The following is a 26,564-nucleotide window of genomic DNA, read 5'->3' as shown; positions in this document are numbered from 1 at the left end:
ATGTAATCAACCACAAGCCCTCCTTTCGCTCGTCCGGCCATTTTTTTGCCATTTCCTTCTCCTCTCTTCTCCAACATCCGCAAGCAAGCAAGACTGCGCTCGACACTCCCGTTGTCTCCTCCAGCTGCGCGCGAGCGGTTGCGAAACTCCCTCCAACATGGAACAGGTCCATGGCGTCGACGTCAGTTGGATGACGCAGGGCTCGCCCAAAGGCATGCCGCTCTGCTGCTTTCTACCACCTGCTGCTCCCGCTGCATCGAACACGGCGCTCGATTGACAATGGCCCTTGGAAGCCATATCGGCGCCGTGGTGGCTGCGTGCTGGCGCATTGGCTGTGTTGGAATTGAACGCTGACAATGCGGATAGACAAGTTCAACAAGGCACCCTTCGCGCCCATCAAGTCGTCTCCCGTGGCCACAGTACAGCCGCGAAGCGTACCCAGCGATTCTCCCCTCAAGCTGAGCCCACAAACAACCGCTGAAAAGCCCGACGTCAAGACTGAGAACAACGGCAAGCCGGTCAGCCAAACGCAGCCGATTCCAGTCAATGGCTCAAGCGGCGCCCGGCGTCTGAGGGCGGGCTCTATCGACAAGCAGAACAGCACCAGCGTGACACCACCTCACCGTCGCAACTCGTGGTTCTCCAACATCTCGGCCAAGTTTTCGGGCTCAGTCCCTCAGGCGAATGGCCAGGCCCAGCAAGCGGGCAACCAGCAGCATGCGCCTTCACAACAGCACCCACCGGCGGCCCCAACAAACTCAGAGCCCATTGTGCCCAAGATTACGCCTACCAAGAATGCCGTTCTGCAGCATGGGCTAAAACCAGAGGGCGACGAGCCATACACGCCGGCCCCGCCGAGATCGGGCCAGCCTGGGCTGCTCGGCGTTTTTCGGCGCCTTTCCTCCTCAGGCGGTGGAAGCAGTGGTGCTCTTGGCGCTGCCGGTAAATTCAACCACGGACTGGTTGAGCGCCGGATATTGAACGTGGACCGGGATCGAGAGAGGTGTCCAATCGCAGAACTCAAGGATAACAAGCTAAGGCGGGTGTCCTTCTTCGTCGACGTCGAGGTTGCACCCATGCCAAAGTATGCAGAACCAGAGGTCGATACCGACTCCACCGACCACACCCAGAAGAAGAAATTGAGCGAGAAGGGCGAGGGGGAGGCATTGAAGCACCCCAAGGTTGCCGAAGCCCAAAAGGAGGCTTGCTTGTCTTCGAATGAAAGCGTCAATCCGGGTACCGCTGAGGCCAAACCGCGCGAAGCCGAGAGCAAGCAGGCCGCACCGACACAGAATGGCACAAAGGCGGCGGACGGCCCCGAAGAATCCAAAGCGGCCCCAAAGGATATGACGAGAAAGAAGGAAAAGAAGAAGAGGAGTGAAGAGGAGCGCAAGGCCAGGAAAGAAAAGAGGCGGCGGCTCGCCGAAGAGAGCGGGGCGATTCCCATAGAGATTTACTACGATAGCAGCGACTCTGCCGAGCTGCACGGAACCCCTTCCAAGACGAACTCGCCCACAATCAACCCCGTCAGAATCTACCGAAGATGCTGCCAGCTTCGCGAGACGCCTATTCTCAAGAAGATCACGGAGCAGCTGAGCGACACGGCCAACATTCTGCCCAATGGCTGTGTGAACAAGATTGACTTGACGGGCTACTTCATGCAGCTACAGGATCTCATCACGCTGGGAGACTATCTTGCCGTCGTGTCTGTGAAGGAAGTCATTTTGCAAAACAGCGGGCTCACCGACGAAGGTGTCAGAGTCATCCTCGCCGGTCTCCTGGCAGCAAGGCACACAGAGCCAGGGAGGCGCAGGAATTCCAATGCTCACCACCATGAGACGGGCGGAGTGGTGGAGAGGGTTGTGCTGAAAGAAAACAAGCTGGGGCCGGACGGCTGGAAGCACATTTCGCTCTTCATCTACAAGTGCCGGTCGCTCAAATACCTGGATCTCTCCAGCATCCCGTTCCCCCGCCAAGCGCCCGCCAACACCAACGGCACGCTTCGAAATGGCGTCCACATCCCGCTGACCATTGCCGACATTTTCTCCAGGGCGCTCGCAGACCGTCCAGCCGGACCTGCGCTCGAAATGCTCAGCGTTGGCGAGACGGAGCCCAGCATGGAGCAGCTGGGCAAGATTATCGATGGAGTGATCAAGTGCGGCGTGAAGCGACTCGGCACTGCCCGAAACCCCCTCGACAGCGACGGCGTCCAGCACGTGGTGAGGTATCTGGAGTCTGGGAAGTGCGAAGGCCTGGATCTGGGCGGCATCGACCTCAGGGAGCACATGGACACCATTGCGGCCTCGATCAAGGAAACCGATCCGCTGTGGGCGCTGAGCATCTCCGGCTGCAACCTGACGCCCTCGTCTCTGCGCAACATACTGCCTGTTTTGGCCAAGCTGAAGAATTTTGTCTTCATCGACCTGTCACACAATCATGATCTCTTTCAATTAACGCCGAGCGCTGTTGGTCTGCTCAGAAGGTATGTGAAGAATGGATATCGATCATGTAAGGAAGAAAGCGAGGAAACTAACTCATCACATAGATATATTCCCAAAATGCAATGCCTCAAGCGGCTGCATCTGGCAGACGTCAACATGACGGCCGAGCAAGCGATTGCCATAGTCGAGGTCGTGCCGGAAGCCCGCCACCTCTGCCACCTGAGTCTGCTGGGGAACACGGAGATTGTGGCCCTTGCGAGCGCCAAGACGGAGGAAGCGCAAGAAGAAGCCTGCGCTCTGTATGCGTCGCTGATGGCTGCCACCAGGCTGTCCAAGAGCTTGATCTGCGTGGACATCGAGGTCCCCAGCGAAGAGGCTGGCGAAATCGTCAAGGCAATGGCGAAACAGGTTGTGGCTTACTGCTTGCAGAACATTGAGCACCTCCACGATGTCGAGGTCAACAAGGCGGTGGCCACAGCGCTGGCCGAGGCCAAGGGAGAGTCTTTGGATGGTAAGACGCCGACTTATCCCGACGTGCTGGCGCAACTCGTTGGCCACGACGTCCTTGAGGAGGACGAGCTGGAGGAAGACGGCTCCGGGCCGGACGAGGACTATGTCATTGGCGGTACCGGCGTGGTCAAGGCGCTTGCGTGCTGCCTCAAGAACCGCGGCGACGAATCCCGCCGGGCTTCTGGCGAGTTCTTCCGGGCGGGCGGTGTCGACGAAGAGCATCTCGTCGGTACCAAGATTCCGACGACTAGTAGCGGCAAGGCCAAAGATTTGTCGAAGCACTTGCTGGCTGGTGCTCGCAAGATTCGACAACGCCTCCAGCCGGCACTGAGCAAGGCGAGGGCGAACCCGAGCGACGAGCTGAATCTGCGGAAGCTCATCTTCCTGGACGAGACGCTGCAGGGTATCATCAAGCGCTTCGAGGACGAGTATCCTGATACTCGCGAGTATGCAGACGACAGCCAGGCATCATCCCAGCCGGAGGCGGAGGTGCTCTCCTCATCTCCACCCACCCTGGACGACCCCGTGGCAGGCGGATCGGACCCCGAAGACGAGGGCGAGCTCGGCGTGCGGCCCACGCTCTCACGGTCCAACTCGATCCTGGGCAAGCAGCTCGCCGAGGAAGAAGGACGGGTCCACCGTGCCGGCCACAGATTCCGATCTGCCTTCACCGAGCACATTGATCTGCTCACGACCCTCGACGACGTGGAAAAGGACCCAAAGCACGCGCATGTGCTTGGCGAGATTGCCGAAGAGGTTGGCGGGGAGTTCTTGGAACTAGCCAAGAAGAAGGGCGCCGTCCACGCCTTCAAGGAGGACAGGGATATCCTGTTTGCGGCCCTGAAAGAGAGCGATCCCGAGTACTGGGAACGCTTCGTCGAAGCGCAGCGCAAGGCACGAGCCAACATCAACTTGCCGGCCGCTGAGAAGAACGAGGAAAGGCTGCGGCAGGCCCAGGCAAACGAGAGCGCCATTGCCGATTAGCTGACGGGAGCGCATGGTTTCCTTCTGTTCGCGACTACCCCCTCTTTTGACTGATTTTCCTTCTTTACTACGTTTCTTCTTGATCCTTGTTTTTATATCATCGTTTTTTGTCTTTTTATCCCCATGGAGGTTTTCTGGGATTTTGGATATCATCACAAGCGACGAATAGCATGGCAACGGTGCTCGTTTTTATCCCCACGAGAGGGTTCAGTGGATTATTGTTATTGGGCATCACTGGGTTTGGCGTGCGAATCCGCAGGGCGGACTTGACGGGACGAGAGCTTTTTCTCTCGATATCCCCTTAACATGTATAGCATTTGTTCGTTTATTGAGGCGGACTTATCCTCTCGTTTTTTATGAAAAGTTGGCTTTTCCCCCTTGTATGTTGGAGTTGGGATGTTTGATTGAACACTACGTGTAGTAGGATGTTGTATAACACCTTCAGTTGCCGGCTTTGATACTGGGACATTCGTGGATGTGCTTTCCGGGTTCTGTCTGCCTTGTGTTTGAGAGTCGACGTGCCAGACGGCCTGGAGGTGAAGATGAATGTACGTGGGTGTACCTTTGAAGAGAATTCAATTGCACTTGTCTAGAAGGCTGGTGATATGAGCAAAAGCCGTTTAATACATGGGTAGTCTGCACTCATACGTTCAAATCATTCCCTACAGGTGCCCAGAATGTCTTGAGATCATAGGGTAACGCCAAGTACACCAAAAGTCGTGGCACGCCAACACCCATTGTAACTCGAGGGGGTATCTACATAGTATGCGCTACTTTTATTGGTGGCCCAGCTGAAGAGAAAAAGTCCAGGAGGTAGGGGAAAAGAAAAGAAGATAAGGTCAGCGGAAACAGATGGACGGTGATTGGACGCCGGGTGCCTTTGCATCATTTTAGGTGAGGATTGTGCTTTGCTCTATTTATCCTGCACATGTTCTTTGATTGGAGGAGTCGTTCTGTGCTTGTTCTTTTTTTTATATATATATTCTCCTGATCTCCGCATTTATTTACATGAGAGGTATTGCGTTTTGCGAGGCGGGAGTGGGATTGTCTGTCAATCATGATGATTGTAAGAAACCGCCAGTGAGATTCGTCACGGTCCAGTATTCGTTCGGCCCCCTTTTCCAGGTACGAGTACGGGAACGAAGATCAGGGTTCGCGGGATATGCACACCGTTCTTTAGGCGAACAGAACAGAACAGAGTATGTAATTCCTTGTTCCATAGAAGAACAGGAAAAGGCACAATACCCAGAAGAGCAACATTCCCCCCAAACAAACAAACAAAAAAAAAAACAGACGGACGGACAAATATCCATCAAGTACAGTATCCAAGTAGACAGAAGTACATACATACCTTACTCTTCAGTGGTCGTATGATGTGCCCTCCCAGGCCGAAATATAGAACGAGCGTGTTACTCCTAATCCGGTAGCATCAAAGGCCGGGTACCTTTGGGGGTTTTTTTTTACTGAGCTTAGCCTGATTTGGCTGCTTTGGTGTTCCGTCCCGGGGCTCCAGAGGTGGAACGATTTCGCACGCAAGCATGATGTGATGTTTTGGATGATTCGTATGCCTTTTTTTTTTTTTTTCTTCTCTTGTTTGGTAGCCTGGATTGGATATACTAAGCAGAGTGATAAGGGCAGCTGCGGAGGAATCCGTGACAGTTGCAAGCCCTCGCCATATGATGCATCTCCTTTCCAAGATGCCATCCGCGCGATTCAAGTCGAATAGAAACATTTAGGAGCACGCTCCTTGAAAGCAAAAGAAAAAAAAAAGGGGGCAGATCAGACTTGTTGAACGCCACGCAAAAGCCCCTCGTACAAATCCCCCAGAAAAAAAAAGAGAAGAGCAACAACAACAGGACAAACCTGCAACGGCGTACTCCGTGTCTACCCTATTACCCTGTTCGATATAGTCGTAGATACCACTGACAAGGTTAAAAAAAAAGGCAAGGTAAAGAAAAAGGGCAAGGTATTAATAACTACCTTTGGAGGCGGCACCTGCTTCCTCCCCCCCCTCTTGCCTGATCATCTGTTCTTGATCTGATCTGATGCTTTTTTTTTTTTTTCCTTTTCGTTTTTCTAACAAAACAGAATAAAAGACCCTTTCTTTTTATGTAACCTTGTTGGTCTTTCCCCCCCCTTTTCTTCCTTCTTACTTCTTTGATCCGCTGTGAACATCCATTTCTTCTGTTTCCTTTCCCTCCTGAACACATACACATACCACGCTTATTTCCTCCTCAACGCCCCATTTCCAGAACAATAAAAGAAGAATAGGAGGCGCCCGATATACCGAAATACAAGTCAACCACCAATTCTCACGCAAGAAAACAAGAAGAATCCAATCCATCCACGCCGAATACACCCTTCTTCTCACAAATAAAAAGCACCAAACTTGTCAAACAAACAACCCAAAACCACACAAGCTTTCCAAAAAAAAAAAAAAAAACATACACAATGTCCGCACACCTCTGCCGCCAATTCTACACATCGTGGAACCAATCCCGCCGCCAACAGCAACAGCAAACCGCCTCATCAACATCATCACCAGCTTCAACGTCGTCATCTTCCCCAATCGCAACAACACATGGCTCGCCAATTTCCCCCCCCTCATCCTCTCGCTCGTCTTCGCCGCAAAAGATCCCCGAGCGGAGGGGAAGCACGGCGTCGCATTCGTCGTCGCTGTCGTCTTCGCCGTCTGGTCGTTGAATGATTGAACCCCACCCAGTCAATCAAGCAATCAGATTTGGGCTGGTTCTCTCACACTTGCAGCGCTTAAGGAGGACAGCATAGAGTTGGCCTATTCCCTTTCCCCCCTTTTCCCTTTCTACTTCTCTTTTTTTTTCTTTTTTTTTTTTTTTTCTTTAACTGGTGTCGTTTTACTGGACGTTTATGCAGAGTTGGCAGGATGACTGTGTCTTTGTTAATCGACATACCCTTAGTCCTTCTGGTTGCCCCTTCGTTTTCATCATTACCGTCATCATTTCAAGCTTCTTTCCTTGTTTGCACTTCTATTCCAATTGACCACTTGGGAACCGGAGTTACATCGAATAATAAATCTTGTATTCATCTCAAGAATGCTATCAAGCGAAACGTGAATCTGCTATACATGCCATCTCATAACCGTCATCTCATGCAAAGTGTATCCAACGACAGCAAGGCTCGCAATTCCAGTGTACGATGGCTTCATGCTCTGGCCCAGCCGTGGCCGGCCCTCCTCTACAAAGCCGAGGCTGCCAGCGTGTTGACGGTGGGCGGAAGCGACGTCCGCTTCTTTTCCCGGTTCTCATCACCGCTGTCGCCCGGCGATTCCTCCTCCAGCGCCGCGCTGCCCTGGATTCGTCGCTTCGCATCCTGCTTGTCGGCTTCCGTGATGTCCTGCTCATTCTTGCGCATGTCTGGAGTCCACTGGCTTGTGTTCGGCGAGTGTCCAATCGACATGCCAACACGAACCTGTCGTCACATTAGCAACCGTTCCGTCATCGGACATCATGGCGCGCGAAACTTACCAAGGTCTCGAGGGCTCCGTTGGAATTGTCCACCAGGTCGTCGTCAAACCTCATCTTGCCAGGCTCAAACAGCAGCAGCACCGTGCTGCCACCAAAGGCAAAGTAGCCCAGCTCCTCGGCCCGACGCACGTGCTCGCCCTCCTTGCGCGTAATCACCGTGCTGCCCACCATCATGGCTCCCACGCAAATGACCATGACCCGTCCGTGACATTCGCTGTCAATGGGCACGAGCACGCGCACGTTCTCGCCGTACACGTCCAGCGCCGAGCGAATCGCCATCGGGTTGACCGTGTAGTACTCGCCCTCAATGGTGATGGGCTTGCCCAGGACACCGTCGACGGGGATGTGGAATCGGTGATAGTCCTGAGGGGCCAGTCGGAAGATGCCCAGGGCGCCGTTCTCGTACCGCGGGACATCCTCTGGATAGGCATCTCCAAGGAGTCTCTTGACGTTGAAATCGCGACCCTTGACCCAGATCTTGGTCGCCTGCGAGATCTGGTTGAAGACGACGCATCGGCAATCGGCTGGCGACACGATGATGCGAGGGTCGTCCGGCGCCGAGCACGGCCGGGCCCCAGGCTTGAGCGCACGGTAGAAGAACTCGTTGAAGTTCTTGAACTCTTCAATCGGCAGCAGGACTTCGGACATGTCCAGCCGATGGAAGTCGATGAACTTTTCAATCTCATCTCGCGAGGCAGGGTCGTCAAACTTCTTGCCCTGCTTGATGCTGAGGTTCTTCAGCATTCTCCGGACTAGAGTTCATGTTAGCCGTCGTCATCATGAGCTTGCACCAATGCACTCACTCCGCTTGTTCTCCATGTCCCTTGACTTGAGTCCCTTGTAGAGCAGCCGAATGCCCAACCGCACGTAGACGCTCATCTTCTCCTCGTTGATCTGCCCCGTGAGACGGTCCTGGACGAGAATGTTGGCCGAGTTGGCGCCAAGCTTGTACCCGCCGTAGGAGATCTTGGTGATCACTTTCGAGTACCACTTCCTTTGCGCTTGACTCGCCGTCACGAAGCCGCCCACGAGGACCGTGTTGACCTGGCGCCAGTCCTGGCTGGCGCATGTCGCAATGTGCGTGATGATGTCGCCGTCGCTGCGCTTATTCAGGCGAGGCTGGTGGCAGATGGGACACTCCCGAATCTCCACCACGTGTTCTTCCTTTGTATCCTCCGCATCAAAGTACCCCTCCTCTCCCTCATCGTTGGGCGTGGTGCTGTCGGGCCCAATCGTCGCCCCCGGTGGCGGGTCTACCGTGATCTGGGGCGTCGACTGGCCCGAGCCCTCGGAGCCCGGCTGTCCGCTAGAGTCCCCGGACGACTTGCTAGAGAGACTGAGGCCCTTGACATCAGAGCCGGGAGTCTTGTTGCCGGACCGGCTCTTGGCCTGCAGCTGATCCTCAAGGCACAGAACGGCTTCGTCAAAGGTGAGCTCCCACGAATCCTCGTTGTCGGCCGCCTTGTGAGGGAAGCGTTGGAAGAAGCTGTCTATGGTCGAATCCTTCAACGTAGAACCAAGCGTATCGAGCATGGTGGTCAGCTCGAGCCTGCTGATGAGGCCGCTGTCGTCGGTATCGTACTGCTTCAACAGCGCCCGCCAAAACTGCTGACGCAGAGCCGGGTACGGCACGTACTTGGCCCTGAGGTAAATGACGGGATTATGCTTGCTCTCCCACTTTTCGAGATTCTTCATCTTCAGCGGTAGCGCGTACTCGGCCAGGTCGGGGTCGTCCATTTCCGAGATCGGCTCTGGAGCGTCAATGCCGGGAGCGAGAGCATCCAGAGGGGCCAACGGCGTGGTGCCGGGCTGCGAAGCGCTCCCATCGGCATTCACTGTGAGTGAGGAAGAGCCGTTTGACGGAGTAGATCGAGTAGGGGCCGTCTGCGACCGCATCAACTTGCTCAGACTCTGCGTGGACGAGGAACGGGACACGCCTAGCTTCTGAAGACGGGTCTTGGGCGGAGCGGGTGCCGGCACAGGCTCTGGCTCGGGGGCGCGGACCTCGTACAGCCCCGTTTCCGGGTTCGCCTTGGGCGCCTTTTCTATGAGCGTCTGGACGGGCAGGGTGCAAGAAGCGATGAAGTCGTTGCCAGAGTACTTGTCGTGGTCGATGACGGTAAAGGCAAACGAGTACTGCTGCTCATGGTTCTGTACCGGGAAGATCATCTTCTCGTTAAACACCGGGTTGAGGTTGTGTCGCACCCGGCGGGTGCGGTACGTTTTCTTGCCCAGGGATGCCACAACGAACGGATCCATGTCGAAGCCAGTCCGCGTCAAGTTGGATTCGGGCGGGAGGTCCGTGATCCTGCTGACTTCTAGGTAGATGATGCCGACAACGTCCGAATCGCCATTGGTAAAAGCGTAGGGATCCTGTCGCCGCTTCTTCTTCAGGCCCTTGATGCGAAGCCGTTTCCGGCGCTTCTCAGCCGTCTCTGGCTTTGAGGCGTCCTCGGTCTCATCGCCAATGTCTTCCTCGAGCTCAGTAAGGTCGTCGTCGTCGTCTTCGTCTCCAAGGCCGTCGGCCGACGACGTGGTTCCTGACCGTGCGGCGGTCGGGGTCAACAATGGCGTCTCCGTCGGTGTCACGTTCCGGGAGGAGACGGAAACGGAGCCGATCAGGGCGTAGAACTTCTCAAAGAGCTGCTGGTTGGAGATGGAGGGGTTTGTGGTGTCGAGCAGCGTGAACTGGAGCTGCACCTCGCCCGAAACGATGCTCGTCTTCTTGCCGGGGCGCTTGCTCTTCAGAGGATACCAGCGCGGCTCTTGCTCGGCGGTTTCGGTCTGGAAGATCTCCTCGAGCGCCAGGTCGAACTCGCCCAGATAATCCTTGCCGAAACGATCCTTGTCCCAGCATATGACGCCCACCACCAGGCTTTGTACGGAGCTTATGGGCAGCTCCTCGATGACGTTCCACTCGGGGTTGAGCGTCTTGGGGACGGAATGGGTGACGACGCGAGCGTCGCCAAGCGTTACGACGAGGTACTAGATGGACGTTGGCTCGTTAGCGGTTGTGTTCCAAACGGCAAAAAGGGGAGGGTAGTGGTTGCGTTGATTGCGAGACGATGCCTCTCCGCTGGAGAGCTCGCAACGCACGAATATGATTGCCGCCGCTTCCACTTACCGGATCCGAAGTTCCACTGCGATCCTTGGCTGCCAGATTCCTTGCCTATAAGCCTCACGTCTTAGTAACCGGCCCATTCTCGCTCGAAGCCGCAGACTCAAAACCGATCAGGGTCAGGAGGGAAGAGCGCAGTCATACCCGCAGAATGGCCACCCTGAGCGCCAGCCCGTTCACAGGGGCCCCCGCAGAGCCCGCCGCATCGTTCTTTGCTCGCATTGGACTCTCGTTTTTCGAGTTTGCGCCTGAAGCTGGTGATGAAGACAGCAGGCGGTTCGGGAGGATACGCATGGCGGAGGGCGGAGCTCGAGGCAGGCTGGCAACTGTCGTACTTGTACTTGTGCCCGTAGGGGAGGGAGGGCCCGAGGAAGGCGCTACGTACGGCTGAGGCGCTGGAGGGGACAGTGGTGGCGCACTGTGCAGCGGCTGAGGCGACGACAACCTATACCTCACTATATGTATACCTGTGCTTGTTGACTCAGCTCGACGCGACCTTCACACAGATTGCAGACGCAGCAGATGGCGATGCGGATGGATGCAGAATCGCAGGAGATGCAGGTCCGTCTACACTTTTAAGTGCGCCGCGTCTCCGGACTGGCCCCCCCGTTTGCTATTCGATACCGCCCCGGGACCAGCCTCCACTATTTTAAAGAAGCGAGGCGGTCATGCAGCGCTGCGTCCAAATAATCGCTGTCAAAGTATGGAGTAAAAGGGCCTGGCCGCAGTACAGATAATGAAAAAAAAAGCGGCTCAAGGGCCGGGCCTCGGTCGGTATTACTCTGGCAGCCTGTGGCTAGGCCTGGCTCTAGACGCGACCCCTTAGACGGTCGTGGCTGGAAGCTGGAGCTGGAGCTCGTCTTGCCGGGCATTCCAGACACCGGGATGGCATGGAGAGTGATATGAATCCCTCAGCTGTCCATCACATTGCATCTCTGCGCGTTGAGGCGCCCTACAGTTCTCATAGCGACGTCATTGGGGGCCTGCGTCTTCTAAGCCACAGTGTCTGTGGACAATTGGATCGTACTGTCGGAGATCCCTCAGCTCTGGCTGTCCAACGTTGCGGGATGCCTCATGGCAGCTGCGTTTGCCTCGATCTATACGAGCGGACCTCTTTTCCAACTTCGAAGCTCATCCATCTTGCAGCAACGCTCGAGATACTGCAGACAAAAGCCGGTAGTGCAGCCCCTTTGTGCGTATTAGAGTCGTTGCTGTGATGGTCACGACTTGTCTTAGCCAATGATACCAACCCATTCGCCCTCACAACTAAACGGCACGAAAACGCCCTGTTTCACCACGCCCGCAATCTATCTCTCACAGAATGCAGCCACCATCAACCTGCAGCAGCTAATGATATAATACTACGCACCGCAGCTTTACGTGAGGCCGGATTCCTTCAGGCGGCCGCCCAGGGGAAGCACACAGCAGAAGGTTCATCAAAAATCAAACCGCTCCTTCGTGATGCGGGGCAAGTCCATGACATGTGAGCCAGCTGCGGTGTCTAAGACGGCGTCCCACCCTTGTCTTCGCGGCGGCCATGGGTCGCAGAAGGTTCCGTCTGTTCTGTTGGGCGGGCTGGTGGTATCCCAACGAAGACAGGGAGAGTCCGCATACAAGGTGCAAGCATGTGCAAACGAAGGCATTCGGACTCTTGTAGCTTCCACTCAAGGCCAGACCGCTTAGTAAGGGGCCACGCATCGATATTACTTATGTATGTATTGCGCCATGTGCTGGGGGTGAAAGCGCTTGATTTGCCGGGACTTGTGGCGTTTTTTCTGCTAGAACAAGTAAGTTGCTGTAATGTTGTTGCGCGAAACCACTCAGAGGTGCATGTTTGAATGAATGCATTTGCACAGCTTCAGCATGCCTCCAAGACAAATGACGTTTCCATCATGAGATGACGTAGCGCTGCTGGTCCATTTGCAGGCAAACAAAACGGCCATTGGATCGCCAGCATTTAGGGTTGCCCGGCTTCTCTCAGCACCCTGAACGACGTTGGCTTCTGGCTTGTCTGGCAAGGTCCTACCCATAAGCCTGATCGCCATAGCCTTATGACGCGCCTGATGGACCACGGAGCTCGACGACGACGAAGGGGCAAACGATCCGCTACCCCTTATTGGAGGCACAATGCACAATTGGCGACAACTGCTACCAGTCCAGGCTACTGGAGGAGCTGTTGGAGAGGCATTGACGCTAGCTGGCAAGAAATACAGTAGAGCAACAATGTTTTGTGTGGCGGCGTCATCCGGTTCGTCCTGCGGGATCGGGATCGGTGCGATGGCAAAAGGAAGTGCTTGTGCTTTCTTCTTCGTTTCCTCCTTCTCGTTGAGCTTCAATTCCTCAGGCGAATTCTCAATCGGCAAGCAAGGTATGAAGCCTGGGTATTCCGTAGCATTGCATAGCATCTTGGAGTTTCACGATCCATGGCAACGGACCAAGCTAGAGAATTGGTCTCGATTCATCAGGTAGAGCTAGGAAGAATGGAACAAATGAAGCAATACCTCGTACAAGCCACGCAACGACGATTTTTTGTGTCATTGACTGCAACATGCATCACTGCCTGCGAAGAAATATCGTAATAATATTCAGGAACATCAAGAAGATGCTCCGTAGCAAACACTTTGAAGAAGAATATGAGGAATTAAAAATGCAACCCGAATACGGTAAAATATGGCCCCTTTTCAGCATGGTCACGCCACCTGTCATTTCGGGTGCAGGTAAGCTTGCTCCAGCAGGCTCGTGGGAAATTGGACCTGGCTCGCTTTTTGCTGGCGACCACACAGGTGGGTAAAATCACAAGCTCCCAACGGACCTGCACGGTAGAATCCAGAACCTTCAGCGTCAAACCCCGGAGCCTCTCTCCACACCTTGTGCACGCAAGCTCCAGAGCCAAGCCCCGGCAACGTCCAGAGTTTCTGCTTCCCGTCCTCGAGCCCTTCGATAGCCGTCGAACCAGAGGCGGCCGAGCTGATACGAGAATCTTGGCTCAAGCAGTCATTCATCACTGCCAGCTCGCAACCGGTGGTCAACAGACGAGGCGACACCCAGACGCAGCACCAGCGACGCAGACGTCAGGCTGCATCGGGGCCCGACCAGCAGCATCTACGCTTATCGTCGTCGTCAATTCCATCCCGCCGCCAGCATGTCATCACCGTCGGGATCCTCCCACAGCGGCAAACGCAAGAGAAACGCAGCCAGCGCTGCCGACGCCACAAGCCTCCCGGATGGCGCTCTGCAGACGTCGTCGCGAGACGCCTCGGGCGAAGAGGGCGACACCACCGCACCCGAGTCCTCACGCCAGACCAGACGGACCTCCAATGGCACGAGCTTGAACCCTAATAAGAGACAGCGAGCAAGTGCCGACCGGGTCCCCGAGAATGGCGACAACGTGCTTGACCCCGGCGAGCCCAGCGACACCACCGAGGCCAGCGTCGACATCGCCGAGAGGGTCGGGCGCAAGGGACGCAAGAGCGCGTCCAAGGACGTCGACGAGGAGAAGAAGGCCACGATGCCCCCGCCTCCAATTGGCAAGCTCACGCACCCCGTGGGTTACAAGACAAACCCTCCGCCGGTTGGCCGCCCCGTCAGGGTATATGCGGACGGCGTCTTTGACCTGTTCCATCTCGGGTGAGCGCTCATACAATGCGTGGTGGAGAGTTCGTGGACATGGACTGCGTGCTGACAGACACTATCGGCAGACACATGCGCCAGCTTGAGCAGGCGAAAAAGGCCTTCCCCGACACGACCCTCGTCGTGGGCGTCACCGGCGACAAAGAAACCCACATGCGCAAGGGCCTGACGGTCATGTCTGCCAAGGAGCGCGCAGAGTCGGTGCGACACTGTAAGTGGGTGGATGAGGTCATCGAAGACTGCCCTTGGATTGTCACCCCCGAGTTCCTCGACGAGCATCGCCTCGACTACGTTGCGCACGACGACATTCCCTATGGCGCGGATGAGGGCGACGACATCTACCAACCCATCAAGGAAGCTGGCAGGTTCCTCGTTACCCAGCGGACCGAGGGCGTCAGCACGACTGGCATCATTACGAGGTGAGTTCTCTCCCGGCGGTGGCGAAGCCGATGTCAAAATTTTTTACGTTTGTCAATGCATCATACTCTTGCTGCCGAACTATCTCTGACTTGCGTTCACCTACAGGATCGTTCGTGATTACGAAAAGTACATCAGTCGGCAGTTCAAGCGCGGCACCTCCCGCCAGGAGCTCAACGTCAGCTGGCTCAAGAAGAACGAGATCGAACTGAAGCGCCACGTGCAGGACCTCCGCGAGAACATCACCAACAATTGGACCACGACCGGCCAGGAGCTTAGCCGGGAGCTGAAGCAGTTCTGGCCCACCAGCCGGCCACAGAGCCCAGCCCGGTTCAACAGCGCAGACAACGTGCGGTCCCCTACCGTCCCCGGAGGGACAGGGAACTCGAAAGAGTTCATCACTGGCTATGCGCTTGGGCTAGTTGGTGGAGTCCGATCATGGGTTCGTTGATGTCTCCTTTCTAACCTTTCCGTTTCCCAAGCTGACATGGCCGCCTGTTTCTCCTTTGCAGATGACCAAGAATCGCAGAACAGTACCAAACAGCCACCCTGCCAGCGACGACGACTCCGAGGAGAGCGACGGCAATGGGAGGCCGGCAGAGAACAACCACACAGCGGCAGCGTCCAGCCAAGCGTAGATGTGCCTGCAGCGTCGAGGAAGTCTGCTCCGAGTATCAACGGAATCGTGGGCGACTGTATTATGCTTTCCGATGGAGACAGCTTCGCAACGACATATGAAAGGGTGGGGAAAGGTTCACACGTGGCAAAAGGATTGAACGTCTTAATGTGTGGTAATAGATGGAATTCGGTGGTTGTGCCATTGGCGCGTTTGGTTTCGTTCTAGGGTTTCAAAAATGATGACTTGCTTTGCTCCCAATTATAGCCACATCTCCTATTTCCTCCGGATCGTTTCTACCGATGTCATGGTCGGTGATGTCTGAGTTGACGGGCGAGTTATTTTGGTCCGAAAGGAGCTATTCTTCCGAGCCTACAGATATGCTCGATGGTGTCGAGACGATGGACAGGCCTTGGCGGCGTCTGAACTCTCAATCTCTCGTCATCTCCGTTGACACGCACGTACGCCGAGGAGACGATAGGTCGAAGGGTCGCATCGGACATGACAAGGCTGCGATGAGGAGAAGGTCTGCAACTTTGATGCGACGGCCAATACTATCAAGCCCAGTCAGAAGATCAGCCTCGTCCACGAAACACTCACGAAACATGGGGGCAGATGTTTCATAGGATACTACTGCCAATACCCAAGGATACCAGCAAATGCAGCCTTGTCCATTGAAGAGAAGTATTGTTTCACTGACCCTCCCCCGATTTTGCTTCTCCCCCTTTCCTTCTGGCATTCAAGTTTTAATGAGACGATGCCTAGAGGAATCGGTTGCTGCTAATGCGGGTTGCCAAGTTTAGACCTTTTCTTTGCTAGAAGAAGTGACACACACAGACACTGGGGATTTGTTGTTTCCATAAGGCGATCCTACGATATCGAACGACTCGGTGGTCCGGCTGGCATCTTTGTCTCGTTTTGTTTGGGTGTGTTCCCTCAGTTTTTGTTTCTGTTCCTCGCGGCTATCGAGCCTGATGTGTGTGTGAGGAGGTGTTGACGGCGGCTATTAGCCGATGTGTGGGCATGTTCTTGCGAAACGGATGCGTTACATTGAGGAGGACATGGCACGAGGGCTGTGAAGCGAGGAGGGCAGAAGGTGTGTGAGTGTGTCTCTCTGTCTGTCTGTACGAGTGTGCCTCACGGAAGGGCATTCCGGTCTCGATTTGGATCCGTGAGAAGACATACACATACCTACGATCATACAGGCTGCTTGACGAAGAAACATTCAATAGGGCTGCGTTTGGGGAATCAGGATGCAACACCAGCCTGGCTTCGTGCCACTTCAAAGCGGGCTGGGAATTCAATAGCGATGATGCCTCATTGCCGAGATCCCCCGTCGTCCTTGCAAATGATGGGCAGGGCGGTAGCAGCGGCGCATAGACGACGAATGGGAGAGGCGCGTTGGCGATGCGGATGTAGTAGGACGGCTGTGAAGCCGTTGCACCGGGGGGGGGGGGGGGGGGGGGGGGGGGGGGGGGGGTCGAAGGCTGTGCTTCTTTGTCGGCTCTTGTTGCTGCGGAATAACTCATGAGGTTACAGAGAGAGAGCTTCGCCTGGCGACAAGCGCGCTTGTGTGTGTTTGTGTGCGCCGTGTGTCCGGATGGCTGGTAACCCCATGACTGCCTTACAGATATGTATGTATGTATGCAAAGGTGCAGTGGTTCTCTTCCCGTCTAACCAGGGGTTCTGACTTTTCGTCTGATGTCGAGTCTGTTCTGGCCATGCTGCATCAGGTGTGTACTCTTCTCGTATGGGTTCCAGGCGTAAAGGGCAAGTCGTATCTGTCATTGGTGAGGATGAAAAATGCACAGACTCTAAAAATAACATGGGGGGGTCCTTTTGGGTCCCTCATGCGTGACAGTATTTGTTGCCAGGCGAGAGCCGGTTCGTCGTCTGTCTTGTCTCTCTGTCTTGGTCGCCAAACCTCGTGTCCCTGGTCAAGAATAAGCGCCGAAAATGACAAGACTGTGCATTAGTCGCGTCCATGTACCAGTCAGTAGGCATGCGCAGCAAAAGGACGAAGCAAGGGTTTCTCGTCTGCTCGGGAAGCGAAATAGGACGGACGCAGGTTCTTCTCTCTTGCTTGACCCGGTTAGGCTGTGCGATATTTGTCATTTGGCTTGAATCTCCATCGTCGATCGCCTGTCTGGTGAGATGATGCTACGCATGTGCGTGCTTCGTATGTAATCGTATGCACCTTGGAGCAGCATCGCCACACCCTCGTAGGCCCTCCGTTCCAAGCAGAGCCCTGCGGCAGATGCGCGAGTGCCTTAGTCTGGTATTACCCTCACCTCATCCCGACATGCAATGGATCTCGCTTGCTGGCAGTGAGATAAGCGCCAGCGGGCAATGTCCTGAGGTTTTGAAACATGCCGCAGTCGTGGGCTGAACGGGTGCTTCGTGCTGTGAGTATCGAGTACATGAGAGGACGGGAACCTGGAAATGGATACCGTGGCCGTGGACTTTTACCCTGCCATGCTCGGGCGTAGCCTTGCATCAAAGAATTCGCGTGCTGTCTAAGACCAGTGAGGGGATTCATGTGTCTGGGTTGGTAGATACGAAATAGGTACTCGCTTGCTCACCTCTCAGCGCGAAAAGGGTACGATTTGGGTAATCGATACTTTTGGTAGCATTCGCTCCCATGATTTGATGTACGTTGGAGGTGAAACAAGTGGTGGTGATCCCACTTCTTCGCCGAAGCCCCTGTGATTTCGACTGTGGGGGATCGTTTTGATGGCGGACGGGACAGCAGCAGTTGCCGTGAGATATCGTTGGAGGGTCCGCGTTCCGTAGGTACTGTCAGCAGGAGAAACGCGAGTCAAGGGTTGTGTCTCTCCTCACCTGGTAGAGCGGGTAGGCGAACGCTGAGCAAGAACCGCGGGAGATGATGGGTTCGGTCCCGAGATTCTCTCTCATGGCCCTGGACTGAGGTGACACTCGCGATGATCCGGTTACAGTTTGGGGCAAGATACAATTGGAGGTACTCGGTACATTGGCTGCACGTACTCCCATGGCAGCTCCTGCTGCGGGAAGACGTGCATGGGTCGCACCTGCCCGTCGGTCCACCACCTTAGATAATCTGGCCCCCAAACTTTCCATCAGCCCCCAAATCTTCATCAGCCGGTTTGCTGCTCGTCTCATGTTGGAGCATCAGTCTTGCATGGAGGCAGAGGAGGAGGAAGACAGTGAGTGAGTGAGCGAGAGAAATCCCGGATTGCATGCGATGGAGGATGCTTCATCATCAAACAAATCGAGATCAGATGCGATTCCAACAAGACCAGATCTACAGGGGTGCTACCAAAACGTGGTTTGAAGCTCATGGTTGCACACGGCACAGCACGGCCAGAGAGACAGACAGAGACAGATGGAGGAACAAGGACGACGACGGCGCAGCGTTGACTGATTCCCTTGCTCACCGACCAGATGCATCAGATGAGGTGGATTTGCGTCAACGATACGATAATGGTATTATCGAAGCGGCTAGCTCCAAGGACTCGCGCAACTATTGCCATGACGGTCTGTCTGCTCGTGCCGGAATGGCCTCCGCGGCCACATACTGCAAGCACTGCGACATACAGATCCTATCCGCGCAGCATCGCGATGACCACCGCCCAAGTCCGCCAACCGGCGGAACTAGCCTGCATTTACGAAGCACGAGCGCGGGCGCCTTCGGGCTGCACGGAGCGGGCCATGGCCTCGTGGACGCGGAGGCCATTACAAGGACATACCGATGCCTCCCTTGGACGGCACTAGAGCGCTCGACAATTGGGGTGTGCTCGTTAAACAAACCCCTGGCCCACCGGCACGTCAAGCTCTGCGGAGCGTCGACACGCAAAAGAGGGGGAACTTTTTCAGCTCTGGGCCATCCTCTAGTTCTTCGTTTGCAGCCGGTCGCGAGCTGAGCGAGCAAGAGGTGGCCGCCAGCGCATGCCCAGCAGTGCTCGTGCCGGCGCTGATTCGTTCGTTGCAACGCCGTCTAAAAGCAGGGAGATGCGCACATGGGGCAGCTTCACCGGGGCTTTCCACAGGTTTCGAGCGGTTGCTTCGCAGCTTGTGGACTGCTCGACTTGCGCGGAGGTGGCCGCCGCAGCCTGCTGAGGCCATCCCTCCTCAGCTTGTCCGCCTCCCTGGAACAGAGAGGCAATTGGCTGTACGGTACTGTACGGGAGGGCTTGAGGACACGCTTGCATGCGCATGAGCAGTGCAAATGTAGGTGTGTATCATGCACTTCAGACTCCTTACGGACCTCATAATCACGTCGTCGCCTGCAAGTTAATGACCTCCCGCAGCTTATTGCATCGGTAGCAGCGACTACTACTTACGGGATCCTCTTCTAGAAAGGAGGCATGGAAGAGTGGGATGCTCTGTACAAGGTCTTACCAGAAATCCTTCCAGGCAAAAGCGTCTGGAGAAATGGGTGTTCTCTTACTTCGTACTAGTAGCACAAGCTCCGGCGGGCTGGGAGCACCAGGCTTCCGCTCATCAAGGATACGATACGGGAAACCTCTTCGTCTGACCCTTGTCTCCCCCAGACGTACTTGGTGCAAAGTACAGGGTACGAGTGCTCGCAGCCGCCGATGCGCCATAGTGAGCTCTCTCGCGCGCAAATAGTGCACATCTCGAGAATCCTGGCCCTGGAAGCTGCTGATCATACTACTGCAACAGTGAATCGGCACTTGCGTGGACGGTACGCCGTCCTGCTTGTCAACTTGAGGCACACAGCGTGCCTGGTCTTCACGTCAACACGCGGGACAACGGCTGTTGCTGAGTCTGTCTACGGATCTGCGATTCCGGTGGCGAGCAAGAGACACTGTTCTCGTGAGCCTACATACATAGAGCCGGACCCCCTTCAACGAGGCCCATGGCGCCAACCAAGTGCTCAGGACCGGGAAACGCACCCTTCTGCGGCTGTTGGTCTTCTGGCGACAAATCGAGCCTGCCCCACCACCGTCGGATTCTGGCTGGCATCCAGCAGACGAAGTCCATAAAATCTGACAGGACTCGTTGCTGCGTCATACCGTACAGTACATAGGAGTCGAGTACACCATACCGACAGTTGCCGGCAGTCTCTTGTCATTAGACGAGATTCTGCCCCTGTAATTTCTCACCAAGAGCGCACACTTCTCGAGAGCCCACACGCATCCAGCTGTTCAGGACGCCATGTCTCACATTTTGCTCGTGCGGAACGTTGATCCTCCACATGCTAGGAGAGAAGACTACACTATCAATGGCGAGGGAGATGATTTCTACGGACGCAATAACTAAGCAGTCCGCGGGCTGGGACGGGAGACGCTCATTTCCCATCTTTAACCCTGCTGGAGCCGCCGGACCGGGAACGTTGACGCCATACCCGCGCCGTTCTCGTGGAGCCCCCCCTGGTTCGTCTTCTTCAGGGCCTTCTTTTCCGCCGGAAAGCAATGCACTCCGCTCCTGGTTCTGCTGCGTCTGTGTGCTCGTGTGTGCAAGGTGTCCACGCCCTGCTCGTGCTCGACTGCTTCGTGCTGCTTTCCGCATTCCCATGATGCGATATGCACAGCCGGGCAGGCAAATCGGGACAGTCCTGTTCAGGTAGCCTGCGCGCATCTTGGAACCCAAAGAGGAGATCAGCAAAGCCGACACATTAGCCTGCATGTCGATAAGGGCCTGGCTTCTAATAATACCCTTCGTCACTCACTACAGCCAGCTCTCGCTCGATGACCGGGTACGACCGCGCACACGTCCTGTCTGGTATGGGGATGCCATGTACGAAGTACTGCGCATGGAGACTGCTACCAACCTGAATGTTGGTATGGACGTCTGCAGACAGCGAGCGAATCCTTTGTGTGCCCAACACTGGCGCGGCCGCTTGGTGGCCAACGAGCGAGGCAGCAAACACGCCTCGATCACGGCTCTGCTTATGACAGGCGGATATTTTCTTACCCCTCCACCAGTCGCCGCCACCCTCTCCCCGTGCTGCGCCCAATGACGGCCATGCCCCCAGCAGGACGACTCGGCGCGCTCAACTGGACGGAGCTTTTTGGCTTCTACCCCAGCCCTGGCCCGTTCGCTCCCGCGGGCAGGGCTGGCTCAACCACGCGGCGGCGTCTCCACCGTGCATCCTCGTCCCGACATGGTTCTGTCAGCCTCGACCGCTGCGAGTTGGGGCCGGGGGTGTGGGCGTGAGCGTGAGCGTGAGCGTGAATGCCAGAGACAGATTGGCCCTTCGCTTTCCCCCCCCCGGCTGCGTGGTGCTGCGCTGCCCTCGCAATGTACCCAGTACTCGCACAAACCGCGTGGGAGAGCTGATTGCCTCGACACCGCTTCGGGGCGACAACACGCCAGGCCATGTCCTTTCCCACGTCGTTTTACATGCACCCCATAGCTCAGCTGCCAGCCCACGGCTCGTCATGGAACAAGGATCATGTTTCCAGGGCCGCTTCAGACGATGGCAGTTCGGCTGTGTTGGGTCGTGCTGCCCACGGGCTCGCTCGTTCCCACATCAACATAACATACCACGTATGACATGCCTACATGTAGACTACCGTCCAGTTACTTTACTCTGCGCGCTCTCTGCTTCTTTGCCGCAGGCTCGTCACCACTGCCATCTCCCGCAGCACGAAGCGGCAGACGCCTTGTGCCCTTTCCTATATTTGTCTCGTCAAAGGCATTCTGTGGTCGCATCGCTACTGGGGACATCTCCTCCACGGACGAGGCTGAGGCAGGGTTGTCGCCGACGTACCTGGCTCTCCCACCCCAAAGCGGCGGGCTGCTACGTGGGTTTGCCCTCTAAGTCGACCCTTTTCGTCTCTCCTACACCCATCAAACCATACCCTTGCTCTCCTTACCCGTGCTTTTGGAGATAGCCGGCCCTATAATCCATCATCTCTACGACTTCACTTCACGTCACATCACTAGCAGGCGTCTTCTCGCAGCCTTCCGGGCTGTGTATACCAAGATAGACTTTCTGTGCCCCACGACTGCCCCGGCACCTTGCTTCCTTCACCTCTATTTTACCTGCATCTCGTCTTTCGATCAGTCTGAGATTCTTTCCAACAATGGGGAGCCTCAGGAACATTATGAATGTCGATGACGACCACGTCGACTCGCACTCCATAAGAAGGGACCGGAGGCCGACCTCGCTCGATCACGATCTATCCGTCCCCATGGCCAGATACAATCACATCCCGGTGGATCTGTCAAGGCAAACATCACCTCCTCACATCCTCCACCCTGCAGCGCCACCCCTAGGATATAACAGCCACCCTGGCGCTCGCCGACGCAGCAACACTAGCACCGACTCCATGGACTCTTCCTACGGACAGAGCCAGAGCCATACAGCCTACTACCAAGGAACAGCAATGAGGCCCATCATGCCAGGAACCGTTTCAGGGGATCACCCTGTCAAACTGACGCCCATTACTGGGAGGGTTAGTCGTGCGAAGAAGGGCGTTCCCGTTCATACGTGTGATGTATGCCGACCGCCAAAGGTATTTCACACATTGACTGCATCACTCTTTTGGTCTTCTGCGTTGTTATACCATATGAAGCTAACACTTGGGGGGGCCTCTTCCTCCTCACATCAATAGACGTTTACAAGAGCAGAGCATCTAAGGTAAGTCGCGTACCTCAAGGCTCCCTCTATTCACGAACAGCAAGCTTACGGCCTCTTCAGGCGACATCAGCTTAGCCATCAGCCACCGGAGCTCTCTTGCACCGTCTCGGGCTGCAAGAAGGTCTTTTACCGCAAAGACCTGCTGGACCGACACTTACAGAGACAGTAAGATTTTCATCTCTAGTCTCCCACCTCATGCCAAGGAGAAGGGGCGACAGCTGAACATGAGATGCAGTGGCGAACATGACGGCAAACTGAACAGAGACTCATCGCGACGGCGACGCTCCGACAGCAGTCCATCCCGACCATACAGCAGCTCACCTCCAGCGCCCTCGATGCAACAAGCTTCCTCTCCTTATAGCGTCGGGGCTGCCGCCACGCCGGCTTCCAGTGTCGGGATGGTGGCGGGCCACTGGTCATCGGTCAACAGGTCAACGCCGCCAGGGCCTACAATGCAATCGCCACACATGCGAGATACGCAGAGTGCCTATCACATGGCAGATATCAGCGTGGTCGACCCCGTCACTGCCGGAGTGGTCTCTACCTACAGCGAGTCACGGCCTGCCGGACTGGGAGTAATCGATCCTCAAGTCACAGAGCTTTGTATACCTGAAGCGACTCCGTCAAACATCCCATGGACGGACAACTCGGGCATCCCGTCGACCTCTTCAGGAAGCGCCTACTCGACGCCGGCATCCGCCAGCTCCAGGTTTCAACAGTCGTCGGCTCGGGCCCCTGCCGCGGAGTGGAGTGGACCGATGCCGTCTTATACCACATCCCCGAGTCCCGTCATCGCGGACAACGGATATCCCATGTCCTTCGGCTACGCGGCTACCCCTCCACAGGTCTATTCCTCGGTCTACGGGGATGGAATGGGAACCCCGTTTGCTGGCTTCGAACACGGCGCGAACCTTTACAGCCCCCAAATGCTTGACACGACAGTCCGTAGCATGTCCCCGCCAGAGCTGATGGTGGGCCAGTCCGCGGAGACACTGGTCGCGGCGCCGACTGCGTTGCCTGCGGATCGTATGATGTATCCTCGCACCTGTAGCCGCGAGCCGGTAGACGCTCTCGGCTTGTACACTCTGATGCCGACAGCTCTCAGCCATGGCATTCGAAGCATGATCCCGACCTACATCGAGGTTTACTGGGACAAGGTCCATTCCATGTACCCCATCATCCACAAACCGACATTCGAAAACCCGACAAACATGCCCGAGGAGCACATGGAGATCCTCCAGTGTGCCATGGCGGCCATTGCTACTCAGTTCCTCGAGCATGAGGAGCACCGCGCCAACGGGCACCAGCTACATACTTATGCTATGGATAAGGCGAAGCTTGTAAGTGCCCAATGAGAACAGCAGTAGTTCGGCTCACAGCAGGAGAGCAATAGCTAACGTACCCTTCTTCCAACCAGTATGCCAACTCTGGCACCCCAGAATGGCCATTGCCGATTATGCAGGCTACGCTTCTGTGCGAATACTATGCTCGCTTCCGGGGACGGAACAAGAAGGCATATATGCCGTCGCCTCGCTTTGAAGCACTGTACCAAATGGTTAGTTTCCGCTAGATTTCTCATGGCTCTCTACGTTCACATGCCGCTGGGCGTCTCCGAGTGAACGATTTTCTTCTTCTCTTTTTCTCTCGTCGTTTCTTTTGGTCTTTCTTGCTTCACGATTTTCATGTCTTGTGTACTATCATGTCCGAAAACGAAAACGAAAGTTTCTATAACGGCCTCTATCTATTTTCTTTTCTCTTCACTTTATGACCGTCTTGCTTTTCCCCTTTTCCCCCTTTTCTGACCTCGACTTCTCTCCAATTTGGGCCACTTCTTTTTCGTTCTTTTACTCTCATCGCGCTCTGTGCTTCTCGGGAGACAAACCCCGTCATCTTTATATCTCTTGCTCATTGTACCGTCAATGCAGGTCATTCACGCACAAACCACTTACCCGTCGACTATGGGACCGTGCGATGCCTCTCAGCAATGGAGGATCTGGGTTCATGTGGAATCGAAGAGGCGCCTCTTGTCGGCCTGCTTCTTGCTTGATGTCCATGCAATGTCCTTCCTGGAGCAGCCCCGAGCCGCGGTTCTCGGCCTGGACTATACCGATCCTCGGACACTCCCGATCCCCCTGTCGATGGCCACGCTGCAGCTGTGGGATGCGCAAACCTACCAGGAATGGAGCAGCATCAGCCAGCCAGCCATGCCAGCGACTGTCGGGGCGACGATTCTCGAAACCATTACCGCAGCAGATGTTGCTTCGATCCCGGCTTTTGACGCTTCGCTGTTTTTGGTCGCATACGTTTTACAGCTCCCCCAGCGACGGTCTCTCACCAAGATCAATCTCCTGGATGATGCATCGAGCATCAGCATGAGCCACTTCAGGATCATCAATCTGTTCCCGTACTCGCCCATTGCCATGTCTCATCTCGCCCTACACTACACCCCGCTGCACACACTTCTGTCAGTGTCGGGCGACAGCTGGGTCTTCAACAAAAAGGTACTCCAGGCCACCGACTTCATGGAGCACCAGAGGCAGTTGGAGAAGTGGCGCGACTCGGGCAGCGCTGCCGTTGCGGTGGCCTTTGCCTCGCGGGCCCTCAAGCTGTTCCTCGGACTGCAGAGGTGCGTGAGCAAGGACGGGAGCGCCGCTGCGATCCCGCCCCAGTTCCAGCGCGCGCAGCACACGGAGATTTCCGACTTTTGGGGCATCTACGTGTGCTCCCTCATCTGCTGGGCCTTTGGCCACGTCGGCGCCAGCCGCTCCGAGGCCAAGGCGCCCACGCGGAGGGCCGCCGTGCAGTGGATCCTCAAGGCGTCGGACATGGAGCCCGGGCGCATCCAGCAGATGTCGGAGCAGGAGAGGCAGGCCGGCTCCGGGGCGGTCGGCCTCGCGCGGGCCTCGCTCGAGAAGGATTGCCTGGGCGGGCGGAGCATCTTGCTTGCCGATGCCGTGGGCGTGTTGAAGAAGTTGGAGGAGGGGGACAATTATAGACGGTTTTAGGTGGGGGCGAGCGATGTATTGCGCTTTCGACCACTTTTTTTTGTCTTGTTTGCTTTCTTATTCATTCATGACTTGCATGAGCATGGTTGCTTCTTTTTCTTCTTATGCTTCCCTGTTTTTCTTTTCTTCGGTTGTATAAGGATGATTAGGGTATTGGAGTTTGGAGTCTGCTCACGCGCAGGACTATAGCACGTTGGAATTGTCTTCTTTTGACAGACATACAAAAGAAGCGGCATGGCAGCATATCCATATTTACCTTAGATACCTTATGACCTGTTCTTGAACTACCATTCCTGAAACTCTAAGCTATCATGAAATGAACATGTTTACCTTACGACGCGCCGCATACAAATGGAGATCAAGCCTGAATTGAGTTGACCACCTTGATATTTCTAGTGATGACCTGACTGTCACATAATAAGCACTCAAGAAGATCGGCGTTCATATCCAGTAATGGCCGAAGGTGGACAAGGGACAAGGTATCGTGTAAATCATATATATTACGTGTGCCTGATACTTTTGAAAGAAAAACAGAAAGGACAAAAAGGAGACCAAGAAAAGAAATCAAGAGAATTAAAAGCCGAGACCACCCTTTTTTTTTTCCGTCGTTTTTTTCTGTCTTGTCTCCCGATCCGCAATAGCCAAACGAGAAGAAGAAAATAGGAGAAATCATATTGAAAGGAAAATCTTCCCTTCCCTTCCCTTCCCAACCCCCCCTTTGACCCCCGAGCCCTGTGGACCGAGCAACT

General features: G+C 55.4%; 9 protein-coding genes across 9 annotated transcripts; 6 read left to right on the top strand and 3 right to left on the bottom strand.

Moving 5' to 3' along the window:
* Nucleotides 1–356: 356 nt before the first annotated feature.
* CCMA1212_003432 (MAP protein) lies at nucleotides 357–3,935 on the top strand (the record flags this gene model as incomplete). The annotated part of the gene is made up of 1 exon (XM_073700781.1): nucleotides 357–3,935. The coding sequence occupies one exon, from the start codon at nucleotides 357–359 to the stop codon at nucleotides 3,933–3,935; it is 3,579 nt and encodes a 1,192-aa protein (XP_073560626.1).
* Nucleotides 3,936–6,386: 2,451 nt separating this feature from the next.
* CCMA1212_003431 (uncharacterized protein) lies at nucleotides 6,387–6,638 on the top strand (the record flags this gene model as incomplete). Its single annotated transcript, XM_073700780.1, has 2 exons — nucleotides 6,387–6,510; nucleotides 6,544–6,638. The coding sequence occupies 2 exons, from the start codon at nucleotides 6,387–6,389 to the stop codon at nucleotides 6,636–6,638; spliced, it is 219 nt and encodes a 72-aa protein (XP_073560624.1).
* Nucleotides 6,639–7,148: 510 nt separating this feature from the next.
* On the bottom strand, nucleotides 7,149–11,000 carry CCMA1212_003430 (Phosphatidylserine decarboxylase proenzyme 3; the record flags this gene model as incomplete). Its single annotated transcript, XM_073700779.1, has 5 exons — nucleotides 7,149–7,382; nucleotides 7,439–8,190; nucleotides 8,242–10,423; nucleotides 10,563–10,607; nucleotides 10,701–11,000. Coding segments are annotated over 5 exons (3,513 nt in total), but the record flags the coding sequence as incomplete, so codon positions are not given.
* Nucleotides 11,001–12,057: 1,057 nt separating this feature from the next.
* CCMA1212_003429 (uncharacterized protein) lies at nucleotides 12,058–13,558 on the bottom strand (the record flags this gene model as incomplete). The annotated part of the gene is made up of 3 exons (XM_073700778.1): nucleotides 12,058–12,331; nucleotides 12,459–12,933; nucleotides 13,369–13,558. 3 exons carry the CDS (start codon nucleotides 13,556–13,558, stop codon nucleotides 12,058–12,060), a joined length of 939 nt encoding a protein of 312 aa, XP_073560516.1.
* Nucleotides 13,559–13,698: 140 nt separating this feature from the next.
* CCMA1212_003428 (uncharacterized protein) lies at nucleotides 13,699–15,241 on the top strand (the record flags this gene model as incomplete). Its single annotated transcript, XM_073700777.1, has 4 exons — nucleotides 13,699–14,183; nucleotides 14,255–14,605; nucleotides 14,712–15,045; nucleotides 15,116–15,241. The coding sequence occupies 4 exons, from the start codon at nucleotides 13,699–13,701 to the stop codon at nucleotides 15,239–15,241; spliced, it is 1,296 nt and encodes a 431-aa protein (XP_073560397.1).
* A 2,988-nt stretch (nucleotides 15,242–18,229) lies between these two features.
* Nucleotides 18,230–18,823, top strand: CCMA1212_003427 (uncharacterized protein; the record flags this gene model as incomplete). The annotated part of the gene is made up of 3 exons (XM_073700776.1): nucleotides 18,230–18,408; nucleotides 18,557–18,735; nucleotides 18,798–18,823. The coding sequence occupies 3 exons, from the start codon at nucleotides 18,230–18,232 to the stop codon at nucleotides 18,821–18,823; spliced, it is 384 nt and encodes a 127-aa protein (XP_073560530.1).
* A 265-nt stretch (nucleotides 18,824–19,088) lies between these two features.
* Nucleotides 19,089–20,850, bottom strand: CCMA1212_003426 (uncharacterized protein; the record flags this gene model as incomplete). The annotated part of the gene is made up of 4 exons (XM_073700775.1): nucleotides 19,089–19,377; nucleotides 19,600–19,927; nucleotides 20,052–20,210; nucleotides 20,328–20,850. The coding sequence occupies 4 exons, from the start codon at nucleotides 20,848–20,850 to the stop codon at nucleotides 19,089–19,091; spliced, it is 1,299 nt and encodes a 432-aa protein (XP_073560533.1).
* Nucleotides 20,851–21,180: 330 nt separating this feature from the next.
* CCMA1212_003425 (uncharacterized protein) lies at nucleotides 21,181–21,381 on the top strand (the record flags this gene model as incomplete). Its single annotated transcript, XM_073700774.1, has 1 exon — nucleotides 21,181–21,381. One exon carries the CDS (start codon nucleotides 21,181–21,183, stop codon nucleotides 21,379–21,381), a length of 201 nt encoding a protein of 66 aa, XP_073560534.1.
* Nucleotides 21,382–22,234: 853 nt separating this feature from the next.
* Nucleotides 22,235–25,815, top strand: CCMA1212_003424 (uncharacterized protein; the record flags this gene model as incomplete). Its single annotated transcript, XM_073700773.1, has 6 exons — nucleotides 22,235–22,685; nucleotides 22,785–22,810; nucleotides 22,871–22,975; nucleotides 23,046–24,150; nucleotides 24,228–24,365; nucleotides 24,736–25,815. Exons 1-6 carry the CDS (start codon nucleotides 22,254–22,256, stop codon nucleotides 25,813–25,815), a joined length of 2,886 nt encoding a protein of 961 aa, XP_073560535.1. The 5' UTR covers nucleotides 22,235–22,253.
* Nucleotides 25,816–26,564: the final 749 nt, after the last annotated feature.

The sequence above is a fragment of the Trichoderma ghanense genome (genome assembly GCF_004382785.1).
Source record: "Trichoderma ghanense strain CCMA-1212 chromosome Unknown scaffold_3, whole genome shotgun sequence".
In the NCBI taxonomy this organism is placed as follows: Eukaryota; Fungi; Ascomycota; class Sordariomycetes; order Hypocreales; family Hypocreaceae; genus Trichoderma; species Trichoderma ghanense.
This window is presented reverse-complemented; position numbering and strand designations above follow the sequence as displayed.